This window comes from Galleria mellonella, unplaced genomic scaffold, assembly GCF_026898425.1.
Source record: "Galleria mellonella isolate WM207_F2 unplaced genomic scaffold, CSIRO_AGI_GalMel_v1 utg35, whole genome shotgun sequence".
Lineage (NCBI taxonomy): Eukaryota > Metazoa > Arthropoda > Insecta > Lepidoptera > Pyralidae > Galleria > Galleria mellonella.
Window position 1 is genome coordinate 1,774,235 of NW_026442082.1, and position 19,591 is coordinate 1,793,825.

The following is a 19,591-nucleotide window of genomic DNA, read 5'->3' on the forward strand; positions in this document are numbered from 1 at the left end:
ATGAAGTTTTTATCTGTAACTCAGACATACTTTGTGTCTTTAATCTATGGTCCATTTGCTGTCAAATACCCAGGTAAAATTTTTCTAGTCTCTCATTTTTGACAGCCCAAGTGGAAAGAGATTCAGTGCCGATAGTGCCGAAATGTATAAATTTTCGAATCATTTAGCATACGCCAATCTTGTTTTGGTATGTATTCCTTTAAGTGTTTCCTTCGTACTTTTATTTTAATTCTATAAACAAAGTAAACGATTACAGCTCGATAAATTACTTCTACAATTACAATGCCACTAAATATCATGTATTCATGAATATGACGAAGCTTTTCGTTTAAAATTCGTTGTTTTGATCCAAACACATACCAATATCCAGCTTATATAGTAAATATAAATATAAACTCGTATTATTGTTGTCCCTTACATAACAATCAATAGACGTCATTTTCATAAATAACCTATCACCATCATCATGAAGATGATGAATAACCTAATCAATGATGATGTATCGGTAGCGGTTTTGCAGTACTTTAATTATGAGTTGGTATATTCAGTTCAACCTAGATAATAGTATCAATATTTTTTTCACTAAATAATACAGTCAATGGGGACAACCCTACTAACAATCATTTTAATATAGTGAGTGCATAAATGCAACTGTATAATTTTTAAGAAAAATTTATGGTCCATAAATCACAATGACCTTATAAATTGTAAGAAGAAATTAATTCAGGAATCTTTAGTAAAAAGTCTTAGAAAAATTTACTAAATCATGAAGCTTTTTTGTCACAAGCTTGCTTATCTGATGAAAATAATGCTACTTAACAAAAAATAACTAGTACTTTTGGCACTCTACATAATTATGTTGACAGTTCAATTGACTGTAATTTATAATTGAGTATAAGTATGCCATTGATATTAAACTTTTTTTTCTGTATTTTCATCTGGACTATAAGTTTTTGTAATTGTATGGAGTATCCTTCATAACCCTAATTACTAATTAACATTATTCATTAGTTACTATATTTTTATAATTTGCTTACATGTCTCACTTTTTTAGTTTATGCTATTCATTTAAGATCATTGGTTTATTTAAGATTATTTTCTAAGGGGCCTGACTCCTTAAAATGGTTACATATGTGTCTCTTAGATATGTCTTTGTAAGTAGCAAAAGAACCACCCTTATTATGCATATGTATAGTATTTTGGTGATGGATGGATGGATGGTGTAAACCTGTGTTTATAAACACAGGTGTTTGCTTTGCTTGTTACTTCTTTTACACAGTAGGTGTTAACTTTGACTGTAGGAAGAGCTTGGTCTAAGTTTAAAAATAAGAAGTTTATCTTACAGCTTTATGTTATTGTTTTTATGAATACAAATTAATGTTTTACTATTTTTAATATAAATATGTATGCAAGCCACCATGTTTCGCAGAGAAGAGAGAGTGGGCAGTACAGCTAAAAAACACCAGTGTTTACTACAGATTAAATATTATATAAAACATAGATTATTTATTATATTCTAATAAAAATAGGTGTCTTCAAATTTTATATATTGACCATTCTAGGTGAGAAAACCAGTTGGCGAAAGCTCATGCGCGGCTCTAGTTGTAATGCGGGCGCCGCGCCGCCATGCACACTATGACAACCAATCTCAATCCACACCAAAGACACCACCAAAGTCGAGAAAACTTCTATGGGGTACAATCGGCGCTACGGTGCTCACTGGAGCTGCTGTTGTATATGCAAAGTTAGTTAAAGTTCCCCAAATTATTATTAGTTGTCAAAGTGTTTAATCTTTTCAATCCTAATTTTAAAGTATCTATGACTATTCTTATTGTCACTTTTTTGCTTGAAGATAAATACAGGAATCGGGAAGCATTAATTTTTCTCCATTAAAAAGACAAAGCATCCAAGGACTGGTAGAAAGATTTACAGACAGATATTGAAAGCTGGTTAATGTATTGGCCTCATCATATGTTAACAAAATTTAAACCTGACATCCAAACAGCAGATTGGAGTATTGTTCTATAAGGAACAGATTGCCAATTAGCAGATTAGAAAAAAAATAAAACTTCTTTGCTTAAAGATACATTGGTCTCACAACCAAGATTATTCTTTGTGAAACAACCAACAATTTTAGAAAAATATGTAAAACCAGCTATAAAATCCAACTGCATTGTCTATAGATAACTAACTACAATTATTTATTATATTCTAAAAGCCCCAAAGGGATTTTATTTGAAGTAAGATAGATAAGGGAAATGTAAAGTAACACTCATTTTGTTAACAGAAGCACTCCTGAAGCTCGAAACTGGCTTGAATCTAATGTCCCTTGGGCCAACGATTTTGTGGCTCTTGTATACCAAGAGAATACAACATACTGGAAGTTCACCGTCAATCAGTTTAATAAGATCTCATCATCACTGGGAAATATCATGTTTGGAAAGGTATAGTATGATATTAATTGTTGAATATTGGTGGCTATGTTATGTTATTGCTATTGCAGAATGTTATTTATTATTATAGTAACCCTATTTCTAGGGTGTAGTAATTAAGGTAGATGACTCAAATTTTAAAAATAATTATTAAATATTTACAATAAACTCATATACATTATAATTAAAAAAAATTATATGATATCATTACATAGCTTTATTCATGATTCACTAAGTTTTAATGATTCATATTCATTACCATTATCACAATTTAGTTCAATGCTAGGTTATACCTGCAATTTTTTTATAACTGATTTTATCAGTTTCTTCCTACAGTTGTATCTGAATGTATTAAACTGAACTCATCAATTATCATCAAAATCATCCATATTTAATTTTGAAATTCTGCAAAATATAATTTTAACTAGAAAATCAATATCATTCCTTGAAACTCATCTTTCTAATATTAAATTAATTCAGTGTTCACAACTATCTTATTTTTAAATACTTTTATTCAGTTATAAATATCTGTTATAGGAGGGTGTTTCACCAATAGATTACAAGAAGAGACCAGAACAGAATTTAGAAAAAGATGCCATAAAAGAATTCGGCAAGAAAGATTATCAATGTGAGTGTTACTTTACAGGTTTAAAAAAATACTGTTATTATCTTTTATAGGTTTAAAAGTTTATTTTGCAAGGGCCAATATAGAGGAATGTTATAAGTAAGACCTTATTGTATAGTAAACTGTTTGTGAAGTTTGTATTGAGTTTGAAGCATACAATGAAATTTTTAATATTCGTTAATTATTAACAGCTATTGTCATTTAGTTAATTAATAGTTTTATGTTAACAATTGAATTATTTGCACTAACTTTCATTATTATTGTTATATAAATATATCCATTTGGTCCATTTAATGCAACAGTTCAACATCAATACGGCGTTATATCTTAATTATTTATTGAATGAGAACTGAATATATTATGTATTTATGGATTGTAAAACGAATAGTTTGTAGAACTAAAAATGTATGTTTAATTATGAAAAATTATCAGTTTAGGTAATCTATATTTTTAGATTTTGTTAAATAGAAGAGATGTCCAAACTTGTACCAAATTAGTTCTGAACATTCAAATGTTTTAGATAAAAAGAATATTGGTAAAACTGGCACAAAATTACAAATAGTCAAAGTTATTACATCATATGCATAAAAAATATACTGTTGATTCGAAAAAATCTTATTTCTGAAGTTGGGCCAAATCTAAACACTAAATACTACAATATAGTAGTCAGAATAGAGATATCTGTAAAGATTAATATTAGATATTTTCATATCATTAATTACCGTTCATCTTTTATTTAACAAGTTTGTATTTAACAATCACTGCTTAACTTAATGAGAGTTGTGCCTAACAGTGCCACCACCTTCATTTGAACCACTGTACGTTGAGGAGAAGAAATTGGAGACACCTGATGTAGAAACCACTGGTTAGTTATTTAATTAGAATTATTATTAATAATTATTCAGTATCATCATAGTTGCAACTATTCTTTGTTCAAAGCTGAAATTGATGATATCCATAATTACATATATACTACACGTATATAATTATTATTTTTAGATAATTGAATTTTACTTTGCGTTTGTACTCTTAGAGTGATTAATTTATAATTAATTCAAAAGAAATTTCAATTCAAAATTTTAGTTCCTAATTCAATTCAAATTTTTAATAATAATTTATAATAATAATAAAATTGTAGCTGCTAGATGGCGATGTATTTAGTTGCAAAAACAAATAAATTGATGTAGAAACATTTAAAAAAGTACAGCAGTGCAACAGCTTTACTTTTTTTTTTATTTTATATATAAATTTATTTAATAATAATAAAACTTATGGTTGAGAGTTATATGCATTATAAGTTCTTACTAATAAATTTAATAGTTGGTTTGTTTTTGTTACCTCTTGGCATTTACTGTAACACAAATTCACCATAACAGCAACAATTTACAAACGACTAAACAACCAAATTTGGTATTTTAGGATACCAATTTGACTACACAATTTAGTATTTTAGGCATAAGCATATTTGATTATTTGTATAGGACATATTGTACATATCACTTAGAGAGATTCTGCTAATTAACCTTTAAAATGTTTCTCAAATCAAAGAGGAGAAATTGTCTAATGTTTGTGACATACAAAATATACTGTAACTGATTTTATTTTTTAAAAACATCTTCCAGCGACGTTAGTCCAAACGGAAAAAAGCGATCCACAGTCGCCACCGCCTATAAATATCACTAAAAACATGGTGGAGCTGGAACATGATATGCACGAAAATACCAAAGCGGCCATTGACAACTACAAGAAAGCCACGAAGTTCTGTGCTGATTACAATAAGGCACTATTTAAGGTATTTACGGGATTTTTGTTTTACAAGTCTCACTTTATTTTATTTAATTTATAATTAATTCAAAAGAAGAAGGTTCCTTATTCGATTCTAATTTTTTGTATTAATAAACGTAATTATTCTCTTCCGTAAAGAATTGGTAACATTAGAAATAGATAAGACTGTCGTAAGGTTAATATATAATTTTCCAACCTGTTAAAAACCAATTTACCTATTTAGTAAATAGCTAATTTACTTATGTAGAAAATGTGATCCTATACGGTTAGCCATATGCAAAACTTTCCAGTTACTTAGCGAGCTATGTTTGGAGTTTCTTTGTATGATAGAATCTGAAATGAGGATATCTGCAGAAAAATCAAAATGACCAATATAACTCGAAGAATAAGCAATCGGAAGTGGCAATGGGCTGATCACATAGCTCGAAGAACCGACAACCGATGAGGAAGAAAGTGTTTTGACTGGTGACCCCGCACAGGAAACATAGTCTAGGACGACTCCCCACTAGATGGCGTGATGACCTCAAATTTATTACAGGGAGCCACTAGATGCAGGTGGCTTAGAAATGTTCCTTGTGACAGTCTATGAGGGAGGCCTATGTTTATGAAAATGCCCATGTGATATAGACATTTATGATAATGTGGATATATTTTGCAGAACTATTAATTTAATAGAATTAACATTGGAAAAGTATTTATAAAAAAATAATGAGTTCAAAGAAAGAAGAAGAGTACAGATGTTTTTTTAATAATATCAATATGTATACAAGGGGGAAAAGGGATTGTTAGTAATGGAGACTGAGAATCCTATTGCTAGCAATATACCCAATCAGGTCGACCTCTTCGCGGTTCTCCCTGGAAACTATCATGGTTAATTCCTGATGAATTCATCATGATGGGCTAACCGGCCTGTTTTCATTCTCATCGATCACCCTTCACTAGTGCTCCGCCAGCGTATCCCGTTAGCCTAGGCGGGGTTACTATACCATTTTCGTCTATCAAAAAAAAAATGTGTATACAAAATCCCTCCACGACAATTAACGTATTTCTGTTGACTTTCAGATCGTTGAATCGTCGTTGGATGATTTAGATAAGAGACACTATAGCGCGCTCCATGGAGCACAGAGCGAGAGAGATGCAGTCTTTAAAGTAGCGAAAGATGCGTCCGCGAAAGCTAAATGTGCCATAGGTGCGTAAATTATTAATAATACTACTTCTATAAAAAAAGAAGTTTTTTAACTTATTCTTTTTTAATTTAGTATATATATCTTCACCGTATGGTCCAGGCATAGATAGGGTTAATCTTTTACGTAAGTGTCGTAAGAGGCGACTAATTAAATGGTTGAGGCATGGGCAGCAGTGTTCCTGTTAAAACATCACCACAGTCTAACTGCGGTTGTCAATCAGTCTACTAAGACTCGACTCCTGGCAAAACCCGCTAAAGGAAGGGCTATGTTCAGCAGTGATAACAGCTGAGGAAGACTTTGTACTTTTGACTTCGATTGCTTGGGTACCTCTGTCCCATTCATGTTTCTACCGTGAAGCAGTTGTGTTTTCATGGCTGTGTTTCTGTTTGAAGGGTGGGATATGGCGTGAATTTACAGGGTACAGAGGAATAACATCTGAGTCCTCAGGAATGGCAACGCATGGGGGGTATCATGGGCGAAACAGTATACTCTATTATGTCCATGGTACTACTCATGTCTATAGGCGACGGTTACCACTTTCCATCAGGTGGGCCGTCAGCTTATTTGCCATTCTAAGTTGTATAAAAAAAGCTGGTATGATGATGATGATAATATATATGTATAATCGACTGTATACATATGTTATTTTATACTAATATTTCCAATTCTGACCTAAATAATAATTATTTAGGTTGGAATTAAAATTAGTAGCCACAAAGTATTGGGTCTCTCATACTAAATTGACAGCTGGGGGTTTACCGTGAAATGAAATTCCGAATTTTCGGGCTCAATTTCGTGTTTTTGTTCGTACCAAAATTGACCCTATAAATGGAGCTTAACATTTCATTTGTCATAAATCCTACCATAAAAGTCCAAAGGAACGATTCTTTAGTATTTTTAATATTTTTAAACTGGATGTATCAAGTAATTTTAACATCAAATTTTTGTTTCGTTCGGATCTGAAATTTCGGAAAACATTTCATGGTAGGCCCTCTGGATTAGGCTATGTTAGTATGGAAGGCTCAAATTTTTATGTAAAGTTTCAAACCATGTTTCTTTAGGAATTTATTTATTATTACTGTTATAGCATTGCTGAAAAGATGCCGCTGTTTGGTGTTAGTTTCGCTCTGTATAATGATTCCTTATTACCATAAGCACTGAAAAGATCTTAAAAATGTAGGAACAGGTATGGCGCTAGCGAAGCTGTAGAGAGTTAGTAACATCCAATAATTTGAACTATCTAAAGGTTGCCTGGAAGAGAACACTCTTAGCGATAAGACGACCCATTTCTAGTGTAGTGTTAGCACAGTGTAATCTTTTATTGTAATTCTTTGTATTTATAATAAGTTTATTAATGAAATATTTTGGAGGAAAGAAGAGGATCTATCTATCAATTTATTTATCTCTACATTCTTTAATATTAATTTAATTGGAAAATTTTGGCTGGTATTGTAAATCTGAGTTTCATTGTTTGTTACTTCTTGACACTAACTGGTCAATCATCATCACGAAATTTTAGCATTAGGCACACACTCACTCTTTAGGATATAGCCTGTTATTTATCCCGGTCAATGGATATAATCTTGTCTTGCGGACGTACTTGCGGGTGGAAGCTGTTAAAGTCAATTATATTTCAATCTTCAGACACCTTGGACCGCTTGATCAAGGCGGGCGTGCAGGCGCCACCGGAAAGCGTGGCGGCCACTACGCGGTACATCAAGCAGTTCCGCGCCGATCTCACCGAGGCGGAAGTCGCATACAAGAAGGAACAGGAGAAGTCTGTGCTAAGTGATAGGTACTGGAATAAGGTCAGTGTATGGTAGTACAATAAGAATAAATATCCAGATAGAACTGACAGTCCCGTGAATTCAATAATAATAATTACGTTGGCGCGTTGATGACTCGTGTTCAATTCACGTCCTATTAAGTCAGGTTTCGCAACTTACAAACACCGCTGTGAGAGCGTATCGATTCCTCGCATATATCTCGTGTCATATCTTAAAATTATTTATTAACCCTCTGACCCCGTATTTTTTTCGGTCATTTTCACACGTCGCTTTGACTACTGAGAAACAATATTTTGAGATACTGAGAAACAATATCAATGTACCAAAACAAAAGTCGCGGGATAACAGCCTCAATAAACATAAAAAATGCGAGCACGCGGAAACCGCGGGATGCCTGGTCAGAGGGTTAAATCTGAATAAATTTATGTCACCCTTCAATCTCTGCGGGTTTTTAAAGGACATTTTGGCGATATTACTGCATAACACAAAGTGTATTGAGTATCATTTCTATTTATTACTGTTTACCACGTTTTAGTTCACTTGCATATATAAAGTGTAATTAGGGTATAACCTATTCATGTATCAAATTTCATTGAATACCGTTCAGCTGTTTAAGCATGATTGAATAACAAACATCCAAATATTTACAAGTTTTTACATTTACAATATTAGTATAATTATGGTGGTAATCTACTTAGATTGTAGATGTTTAATACATAGAGTATGCATTAAATACAGCAGTACTGTATGTGTACGAAGTAAGAAACTCTCATATCTTGCTTAGTCAAGAAATACAGAAATACAATAATATTGTGGCAATAAGTTTTAGTGTATCGTCGACAATCTTTAAAATTCAGGTTTTCTTAAACTTTTTACAGTCACAGACCACTTTTACAATTTAAACAATTCCATGGACTCCATCAAAAACATTTTGGTTAGGTCCTAAATTTTTTTCATTAAAAAAACAAACTTATTGGTGGTTTTATTATATTCTACTATACAATTTCCTAATAAATATTTTTATAGTTAACTGACCTACTGCAAACCCTAATACCGATGCTATGGACCCCTAAGGGGTTCCTCGACTCCTCTTTAAAAACCTCTGCTTTAATTTGTATAAGTTGTTGCTAAAACTTATATTTGAGGCATCTATATACTTCTATATATATATATATTATTTTTTCTATGTACAAATCGATATATTATATACGTCGTTCACAGGTCGAAGCGGCTCGGCAAGCGTACAAAGACGAGTTGCAGTTACTATTCCCCGGTATCGACATCTCAGCACGCAAACTCGATGTCAAGGGTGACACTGATCTCTTACTGCTCTACACACTGAAGCAGGTAAACTCCACTTTTTTAATGCCATTACAATAGCTCTAATTCAGTATACTTTATGGGCTCAAATAGAGGTCGTTTAGTCGCACATAAAACTAAGAATATACTAGCTATAATTAGAAAAAGATTTGAAATATTCTTTTATCAACTCATATTCTTTTGGTTTCACTGGTAAAGTATTTTGCTATAAAAGATGGTACTGATTTTTATTTAATTTTGTTTACATTAAAATGCAAATGGTAATGTATAAGGTTATGTTTCTAGTCAAATAAAATATGTTTCTTGCTTGGTAACTCTTGCTATGTACACAGAAGTGTATTTTTTTTTAATGGGTGATAATGTAATGGTAACCCCACCCGCGCCACCGGCATATACCGGCAGGGTACCAGTGAGGGATGATAGGTGAGGATAAAGCAGGTTAGTTAGTCCATTGTGATGAATTGAACAAGAATTGTTCATGATGGTTTCCAGTGGGAACCACGTGGAGGTCGACCTGATAGGGCATATTGCAATGTCAAACTTCATTGCTAACAATCCCTTTCCCTCCACAGAAGTGTATTAATGTGATCACAAGTATAAAATAACAATTTTTTCTATAAATTTTACATACGACATGTAATACAATTTATTGCCAGTATTTAGTTTTTTGTTTCACATATGGTTATTATTATTTCACATTATTTGTTCTCCTTAATTTTAAATATTACTCATTTGAAAATATTGGAAGATTTATGTACTATTTTTTCTTTTTTAATTTTGTAGTTTTTTAATCTGCGGTATTTTATTTTAAGAAAATTATACTTTTTATTTTATTAAATTGCCTCATTTGTGAATCTCAAACCTAAAATTGTATTGTACTTAGAAACACACTGAGTTAAATTTTTAAATTGAGGAATAAAAACATATGTTTATGTAATTTGTAATCACTTTTTTCAGATCCAATTTCTTCAAAATCAGTTGGCTGAAATTCAAACAGTGAGAGACCTTAAGATCAAGAGAGCTATTGAATGTATGTTTGGTCTTTTGCATAGTTTTATTATATACCTAAATGTTTTATTAAGAAATATTTATAAATAAATCTGATAAATCTCTTATAGGTCACGATCAAAAGGAGATAATTGAAACAAAAGTCGACGATTTGATTCATCAAGAGAGATTATTAAAAGAAAAAGAATTCCAGAAAAAGGTAATTTACAAATGTATATTTTTTTTCATATTTTCATTTATGCTTGAAATAAGATGAATATCGTGTACAAAATTATTACTCTAAATAATTGCAGAAATGTGTAAAAACTACAATAATTATTATTTATGATGTTTATTGGGATTGTTTTATATTATTTATAATTTGTAAGTGAATTTGTAATATTTGAAATATTAATTTATATACATACATATTATAATGTTTGAAACATCACTCTCCTATAAAAAAATATTTATTTACCTATATCATAGTTTTTTGACTGTATACAAATCTAATAGTTATTTTTGGTATTTTGTTAAAATGTATTGTTTAAAAGACAATTTTTATTGATGATTAATATTTAATATTATAGCTGAGGTTGTAATTCCGAATTAGACTAATATTAAGACTCATAAAATAAATTACAATTAAAAAATGCTTGTAATAAAATTTCCAGAGCCTAGAAATCCAAGCAGAAGCTAATAGGAAATTAAAAGAGCAACTTAAAAAGCAATTTGAAATTCAACAAGAAGTTTTACAAGATAAACTCGCGAACAAAGAAAAAGAGGTAATTATGCATACAGTGTATGCTGTTTGTTTCCTTTGTGCTGTTTATTATAGATATATATTTTTTTTTTTTGGAAATGATTCTTTGACTTCTTTTGTAATATTTTTAGCGAGAGTCAATAGACACAACATTTTTTTTTTATTTGGATTTTTATTATAATATTATTGTAATAATATAGTAGTCAGATCATTAAAAATTTGGCAAATATTTAACTTTACTTTTAAATATTTAACTTTTTACTTTCTATATTTTTTTTATTAATGACTTCCAAAATGTCACTTTACACGGTTTGTGCCGTGTGATCCCAGCATAGAATGGGAGCCGTTCCCTTCTTTTCCCCTGGGTATCATAAAAGGCAAGGTGAACTTAAAGATCAATGGAAAAACATTATTAAAGCTTAATTATGGTTGCCAACCTGCCTGGCAAGTGTGGCAACTACTGGCAAAACCCTCCTTATGGGGGAAGCTATGTTCAACAGTGGACAATTAAGGGCTGATACAATACAATACATATTTTATGAAAGAGAAATGTACTGTGATATTTGTTATGGAGCGTCTCCATCCAGGGTTGTATTTTTTTTTAATGGGTGAAGATTGAATGGTAATCCTGCCTGCGCTATCGGTATACACTGGCAGGGTACCAATGAAGGGTGACATGAGGATGAAAACAGGACAGTTAGCCCATAGTAATCCATTGAGCAAGATTAACCGCTATGGTTTTCAGGGGGTAACTGCGTGGAGGTCGACCTGATAGGGTGTATTGCTAGCAATGGGGCAGTTAAATCTCATCACTAATAATTCTTTTCTCTCTGGATTATAGCTGATTAGGTACTACAATATTTTTATATATTTAAAACAGATCCTGGGTAAATTCAGCCGAGCCGTGTCCGAGCAAGTGGAGAAGGAGCGTGTTGTGTTCAAGCGTGAACTAGCCTCGATGGCCGGCAAATTGAAGGCCATTGAACAGACGCTCAAGCGTAAGTATTTTATACATGTTTACGTAATAAGCAATTTGTTTTTGGTACAAGTGATGTTTTACGATTATATAAAACCTGGTCCCTGTTAATAAACCATGTATATACGAAAAGTTAATTCGAAGCATATTCCAATTTAATCTATCTTTTTTTACAATATTGATTTGTTTTGTGAAGCAATCGCACTGCGTTAAAGTCTCTATTCGCTCGCTATTATCATAAAAACAAAAATTCATATGTTACATTAAAAAGAAAATAGTAGTGAGTTCGACATTAAGTTATTGCGAGCCAATCACTTGTCACACGTGATATTATAGTGAATAAAAATAATAATTTTACTAAACGATAATGAATTAAATGTAACAATAATTTCTGTCTTATTACACGGTAGAGCGCGCGAAGGCGGAAGCGGAAGCGCGGCGTTCGCAGTCTCTATGGGCTGCCGGCGAGGCGCTATTGGCTGCTACTCGCCGCCTGCAGCCCGCTACTACCATAGACAACGAGCTTAAGGCACTAGAGAAAGCCGGTGAGTTGTGCTGGTGAAGTGATTGGAATAATTTTAAAGTTTTTATACATACATTATAAAGGTGTCTGTTGCTAATCTGATATCTTACTTAATATTATAAGTAGGATTTTTTTATTTTTGTATGTATTTATGTATGTTTGTTTGTTTATAGTGGATATACTACTCAACAAATTTTAAAAATTCTGTCAGGCTATACTTATTATTTATTTATTTATTCATTAGTACAAATGTGTACATGGCAGACTTAATGTTAAAAGCATTCTCTCCCAGTCAACCATAGGGAAGTGTCAGAATACTCGAATGCGGTACTACTAATTATTGATATACATAGATACTGAAATTATATATATAAACAAATAAATATATATGAATAACAAATATACTTACACATACATTACTTGCCCCTTATGGGAAAGGTCTATGATCATCAGTGGCGTTAATTGTCCACTTTAGAATAAATATCCGATTTATTATAAAATAGATTATATATTATTAAAAAAAAAAGTAAATATAGGTCCTAACGTAAATTACAGTAATGCAGTCCAAGGTATCAAAAATTATTTATATTATTACTAGCTGACTCGGTAAACGTTGTTTTACCATATACATTATTTCTAGAACTATACATGAAAATATATCGTACTACAATTATTATATTCGATTGACATCCTGTAACCCTATTGCGACATATAAAAATCGCGATTAAAAAACAGGAGTTGATCGTAAAACGGTGAAAATTTGAGGTTGTATGTATTTTTCAATGTTAAATCATAATAAAATAAAAATAAAAAATTTTGACAATAAAATAAAAAAAAGAATATTTAGGGGTCGGTTACCCTTTTCATTTAGAGGTATGAAAAATAGATGTTGGCCGATTCTCAGACCTACCCAATATGCACACAAAATTTCATGAAAATCGGTAAAGTCGTTTCGGAGGAATTTGGTAACAAACACCGTGACACGAGAATTTTATATATAAGATTAATACCAATTTATCTTTCTATTTATCCATGCCAAGCTGAGGCGGATTGCTAGTCAATAATTAGAGTATTTGATTGGTTGAATGGTCTTAGTCAAAGTATCACTACATAATATAAAACAAAGTCGCTTCTTGTCCATATGTCTCTACCTGTGCTTAGATCTTTAAAACTACGCATCGGATTTTGATGCGCTTTTTTTTTTAATAAGAGTGATTCATGATGAAGGTTTTAATGCATAATATATTAGAGAAACACTGATAATTTTAGAGGTTTCTAATGTGATGTGAACTGCATCCGTGCGAAGGTGAGGCGAGTCGCTAGTAATAATTATTATATTACTATACTATTATAACTAAGTTAGAATATTTTTTTATGGCAAATTTAATTACATGAAACAAAAAAATAAAAGGGACATTTTTATTTTTGAAGATTTAATGAAAAATTGTGTCAAAATAATAAAAAAGTTGATGTGTTTTAACAATAATCTGTGACAGTGGCAATGATTACAGATAATGCTAGTTCATGCGTTTCGAAACGTATTCTGTTTAGCCAAATTCTATTCTATTTGAATTGTAAATTTAATCCAGAATCGATTTGAAATTATTAAATAAAAGAAACATTTTACAAATAAATATATATTATATAATGAATATTACAGGTAAAGACGACAAATTGGTGCAGACTGTACTTAAAGGTATACCACAAGAGGTGCGGGAGAATGGAATCGCCACAGAGAAGGCTTTAAGGGAAAGGTTCGATAAAGTAAGTACATCAACCACTTCGACAAACCGACTAGGAATTTACATTAGAGGATATGTCTAGAAAAAAAGTCTAAATTTTATAGGATTGATATAAAGATCACATATAGAAATATAGCAAAAAAAAAATGGTACACAAAAAACAAATAATTTTATTAAATATAGTGTATATAGTAACACCGTCTGCGGTATATGCTACCGGGGCACAGGTGAGAAATTATAGGTAAGCAAACGGAGCAGTTAGACTTTATTACTAAAAATTTACAATTTAAATACCTTTCTTCCAGTCTTATAGTTCCCGAGACCTCGTTACTGGACCCCATTACTGACAACCCCCCCCCCCCCCTCCCACATTCTCCTTTTATTTGGTAGCTCTTAACACTACTTACTGAATGGCAAATATAGTATTTATGTCGCGGGAAGATTTCACTTTTCTCAGGTTGCCTGAGTTTAAGAGTAGACTATACTCTTGTATTGTTATGTAGAGTGATTCAATCAATGTTTACAAAATTTATTAAAGACAGAATTTTGTATGGAGAAGGACAAAAGCTACTTTTTATCTTGGTAAGTCAATATATTTCACTTATGCAGACGAAGTCGTGAGTAAATACTAGTTATTCTAATTAAATTAAGCTTAAGTATTGTTCTAATGTTTTTGTATTTATATTCAGCATCTTAATTTTTATTACAGATGGAAAAAGCCGCAGTGAAAGTGGCTCTGATTGGTCGTGAGGGTGCAAGCCTACCTGTATATTTCCTTTCATGGCTGCAATCCAAGCTTTTGTTCTATAAGGTATATTTTTTGCATTACTTTTTTTAATTTGTATAGTAGTTGAACGCCTGGGTAGCTAGGTTGAATTCTACATAGATGTATGCACTTTTACGTTGATATCTTTATATGAAAAATATAATTTACGAAACTATTCGCTCGAGGCGAAGCTATGTTTTCAAAAGCAAATTAATAACGTGAACGCTAACGCATTATTAGCGCAAATCTTTGTATAATTCATATTATTCACTAAGATATCTTGTTGGCAACTATGTATAAAATTTTATATTTTTTTTCTTAGTGCTTACAATGTTCTATTCTATCTAAAATTTTATACAATAAATTTTATGTCAGTGTTTTTATTAAGTTATATATAACCAATTTTTTTAATGTGTAGAAAATTCCAATAACCTTCAATTCAATGTGAGTTTTTTTTTTCCAGTTTGCTGAAATACCAAAGGACGAATTAGACAATCAACCTACAGACTTCACTAGTTTAGATACCTTTGATATAATTCAAAGGGCGAGGTAATATATAGATATTATTTATTCTTTATTGTACACAAAAGGTTATTGAAATGTAAAAACAAACATAATAGTGCACATTCTGTGCACAATCAGTGATATTGTGTGGTATGGTATTTTTTTTTTGTTGGGTGAAAATGGTATGATAACCCTGCCTGCGCTAACGTGATACGCTGGCGGAGCACCAGTGAAGGGTGATAGATGAGAATGAAAACAGGCCAGTTAGCCCATCATGATGAATTCACCAGGAATTAACCATGATAGTTTCCAGGGGGAACCGCGAGGAGGTCGACCTGGTTGGGTATATTGCTAGCAATGGGAGTCTCAGTCTCCGTCACTAACAATCCCTTTCCCCCCTGTGGTATGGTATTATAATCTATAGTAAATTAATCTAATTAAAAAAAAATGAGAGTTTTTCAGACTAACAATATCCGTTATTTCCATTCATTCGAGCTCGATATATCTCCTATGCAATTCTTTAATTTCTCCTTTTTAAAAGACTAAATCAACATAAGAACCTCTTACAGTTTTAACTGTTGGCCAGATGGTTCAGAATAATGTTCCTTTTTTAATTTTCTTTCATCTGCATTGGTATTCTTTCTTTAATTATCTCTTAGGAAATGCTTGGGATGAAAAAGATTACTCTTATTCCGTTACTGATATATGATCAGGCCCTCTAGACAAGTGGCAAGCAAATTCATCGATGTAATCGACATCGCTAGCGAGTCCGTGAGATAGAATGAGATAGCAACGTCGGATATCTCATAAACTCGGAAGCGATATCAATTCCATCGACGAATTCGCATGCCACTTGTATAATGAGTCAGTTCAGTGTACGTTTTACTCTAATCATACCATTTCTTAGTTTGACATTTAATGTTACTTCATATACACTCCTCAAAATTATGGATAGTCCTTTTTATTAAAATAATCCAATCATCTTTAGTAATTTTTATGTAATATTTTACGTGAAAATTTCTAAAGATGATTATGTTTGTTACTCAAGCACGCTTAAGCGGATGAACGGATTTTAATTAAAATTTGGTTCGTGGGTTGGGTTATATTGTAACACATAAGATATTTTATATCCTTATGCACGCGGGCAAAGCAATAGCAATAGCAAAGAATAAGAAAAAAATTAGAAACATAATCGTACAGGTACTACATGGACCAGGGTAACCTGGGCGCGGCGCTTCGCTACGTGAACCTGCTGCAGGGCGGCCCTCGGGCTGCCGCGCGGGCCTGGGCCTCCGCTGCCCGCACTCATCTCGAAGTGCGGCAGGCCGCGGAGGCTGTGATGGCACATGCATCCGTCTCCGGCTTGCTTTACCTGTAGGCACCAGTCACCAGTCAACCGTCGCTAGTTACCAGCCTAAATCACGGTGAGTCTACCCTGCTAGTTTGGGATTGTTATGGGTGATACAGGAATGGTTTACTCGCCTGCGTTATCGTTAGGTATTCACAGGCGGGGTACCAGTATGCCGGTGCATCAACCGAGTGGTAGGGTAAGCACGCCATCCACCCTATCTTGAGAGAGGAGACCTGCTCTTACCATCAGGGGGCGGGTCGCTGCCGTCGGAGATGTGGTGAGTGTGAAAGCGAACCCATGTCTCCGACATATGGCACCTCGAGGATATATGTCTGGTTTTTGGTGGGTACACCCCCACCTTACGGGGGGATTCCCACAGTACCCATTCACCTCCCACAACGTGTATGGGTCTGCATAAAGCATTGTCCAGACGTTAAAAAAAAGGCGGGGTACCAGTGAGGGATGATAGGTGAGAATAAAGTCTGGCTAATTGTGAAAATTACCACCACATAAAATACCATTAAAAATTACCTTTATGTAATTTTCCCTGTGAACAATAAAATGTCTTTTCTCCTGAATTTAAGCAGTCATATATTACTATAAAATACATTTTTAGACTTTCAAACGGTAAATATTTATTTCAGATGGTAATCACCGAGCTACAAGTGAAGAATTAAATCTGCGAATCTAGCATTCGTTTAAAAATAACATGTTTACATTCATTTATACGATTCAATACATTTGAAGCTGTTTAACTTTATCTGCTTCTTTTTCACTCATTTAGAAACAAATGAAATGGCATTCAGTACAATTCGAGAATGTAATATATTTAGGGTGCGTTATTTTAATTCATTGCTGGCCAATATTAGTCATAGCACTGTATACTTTATGCTTTTGTTACGGTTGTTTTAAATATGGTGATAACATTTCTCATTTTATTTTTTTTTTTTACCGCATTATATTGTATTTTATTATGAAATACTTTGAAGATCTGTTGCCATTATTGTTCTGATTTATCCAAACTACTATTTTTATGCTCGTATAAATAAAATGGCAAAAGTTTGAACAATTTAATAATTTAAACTTTCTATACAATTTTATCACAATTTTGTTCGTGAAACAGAATATAGAATGTCGTATATTGAAGAGTAAAATTGTCTTTAATTTATTTATACGGGAACTGTCATTTTGCATTAGTTTCAATAAATAAGACTATTTATTTTTGTTATTGATTACACTGCAGTGTCAAAGTTATGGTTCTTATGGTGTTCACACACGAATAAGGTGTTATAGTATAGAATGCCTGTTGTGAGTTGTATAAAGATTTATATTACGAACGCGTTCATATTTATATCGATTTTGTAACAGCGCCTCTAGCGGATAGTTTTAGAAACTTAGATGTCTTTGAATCCTTGTTCGACCCACATTAGGCACTCGGAATGCATGTAGTACGTATTAGTATTGTATTACGCGATGAATGCTGCACTGTGAGTGCTTAGGACGAGTTCATAAAAAAGTGTTGATCGAGAATTATTTATCATGAGTGTTTTTAACTTTGACCAATTGTCGTATGTAAACTCGTACTAAGACCTCAGTATGATTACCCATTCGCTAAGATTCGTGTGTGAAGGCACTTTGGTAATGTTGTTCAATAATAAACTTTATAATATAGTTATAATAATTGTTATTGATTGTGAAAAGGTAGCTGAGACGTCTTGAGTATTTTGTTGTATTTTATAATCTCCACCATACTTAAATATGTCATTTTAAATGCAGATACCGACTCAGAAATGTACAGTAGTATTAGATTTTCTGTAACATGTTGATAGTTTATAAATATTAAAAATCATGATAGATTTTTTTCTGCCATTTCGCATTTATCAATCGGGATATTTAAATTACGGTGCCAGGTGCAAACAAGGAGGTTCTTTAATTTTAGTAATTTATGTAAATATTAAAAAAATATTGTATGTAATTTAAATTAAAAGAATGATTTTTACTTGGTTGTTTCTATTTTATTAATTTATACCTCTATTCTTTATCATGTCTTACATCAATACCTACCCTGGTATTGATGTAAGACATAATTTTTTTTTTAATGGGTGAAAATGGTATGATAACCCCGCCTGCGCTATCGGTATACTGGCGGGGTGCCAGTGAGAGGTGATAGGCGAGGATAAAAAGGCAGGTCAGTTAGCCCATCGTGACGAATTCAACGATAAATCGGTCGCGATAGTTTCCAGGGGGAAACGCGTGGAAGTCGACCTGATATGATATATTGATACCAATGCGGATTAACTTCCCCATTACTAACAATCCTTTCCTCCCAAGACATTACATTAACTGAGATATTAGCTTAATACTACCACAATAATGGAACGGTGTTTATTTTTACTTCCTTAATTCCATTACAATTCGTTTTAATATGCATAAATGCAGAGGGATTTGTGGAAGAAAAAGACATTGCGCCGACTCCAAATAAATGGGAAAAGGCAAAGCGATGATGATGCATACAGCTAAACTTACAACAAAAACGTGAGTAGATACATAGATTACTCTTTATTGTTTCCTCCATAAGATTACAATAGTAAACTTATTATAAATATAAATAATTACAAGAAATGATCACAGTAAGAAAACAATGGGCTGCCTTATTGCTAAAAGCCATATCTTCCAGGCAACCTTCGGTTAAAGAGGATTATTTATAAACAGTTTGATCAGAAGCACGATGAAAATTCTGTTATTTTTGAATATGAGTAAGTATGTATATAGTCTCTCCGATCCTTAGAATTCCAGATACTTCTGTTTCATTACTATCATAGATAAAGAACTTACGCTATGAT

General features: G+C 32.4%; 1 protein-coding gene across 2 annotated transcripts; it reads left to right on the forward strand.

Moving 5' to 3' along the window:
* Window positions 1-34: 34 nt before the first annotated feature.
* On the forward strand, window positions 35-18,747 carry LOC113514328 (MICOS complex subunit Mic60-like). Of its 2 annotated transcripts, XM_026898387.3 has the most exons (19): window positions 35-187; window positions 1,563-1,744; window positions 2,288-2,444; window positions 2,970-3,060; window positions 3,851-3,922; window positions 4,680-4,849; window positions 5,905-6,031; window positions 7,674-7,837; window positions 9,038-9,163; window positions 10,094-10,166; window positions 10,255-10,343; window positions 10,798-10,908; window positions 11,767-11,884; window positions 12,273-12,407; window positions 14,046-14,149; window positions 14,837-14,938; window positions 15,357-15,442; window positions 16,598-16,821; window positions 17,393-18,747. In XM_026898387.3, the coding sequence occupies exons 1-18, from the start codon at window positions 143-145 to the stop codon at window positions 16,773-16,775; spliced, it is 2,130 nt and encodes a 709-aa protein (XP_026754188.2). In that variant the 5' UTR covers window positions 35-142; the 3' UTR covers window positions 16,776-16,821; window positions 17,393-18,747. The 2 variants fall into 2 exon arrangements, with proteins under 2 accessions (XP_026754188.2, XP_026754189.2); XM_026898388.3 differs by lacking the exon at window positions 3,851-3,922.
* The last annotated feature ends 844 nt before the right edge of the window (window positions 18,748-19,591 follow it).

Coding starts and splice junctions, on each gene's coding strand:
- LOC113514328 (XM_026898387.3), top strand. CDS start 143: ATGTATAAATTTTCGAATCATTTAGCATACGCCAATCTTGTTTTG. Junction 1,745..2,287: donor GCTGCTGTTGTATATGCAAA/GTTAGTTAAAGT, acceptor TTTTGTTAACAG/AAGCACTCCTGAAGCTCGAA. Junction 6,032..7,673: donor GAAAGCTAAATGTGCCATAG/GTGCGTAAATTA, acceptor TTCAATCTTCAG/ACACCTTGGACCGCTTGATC.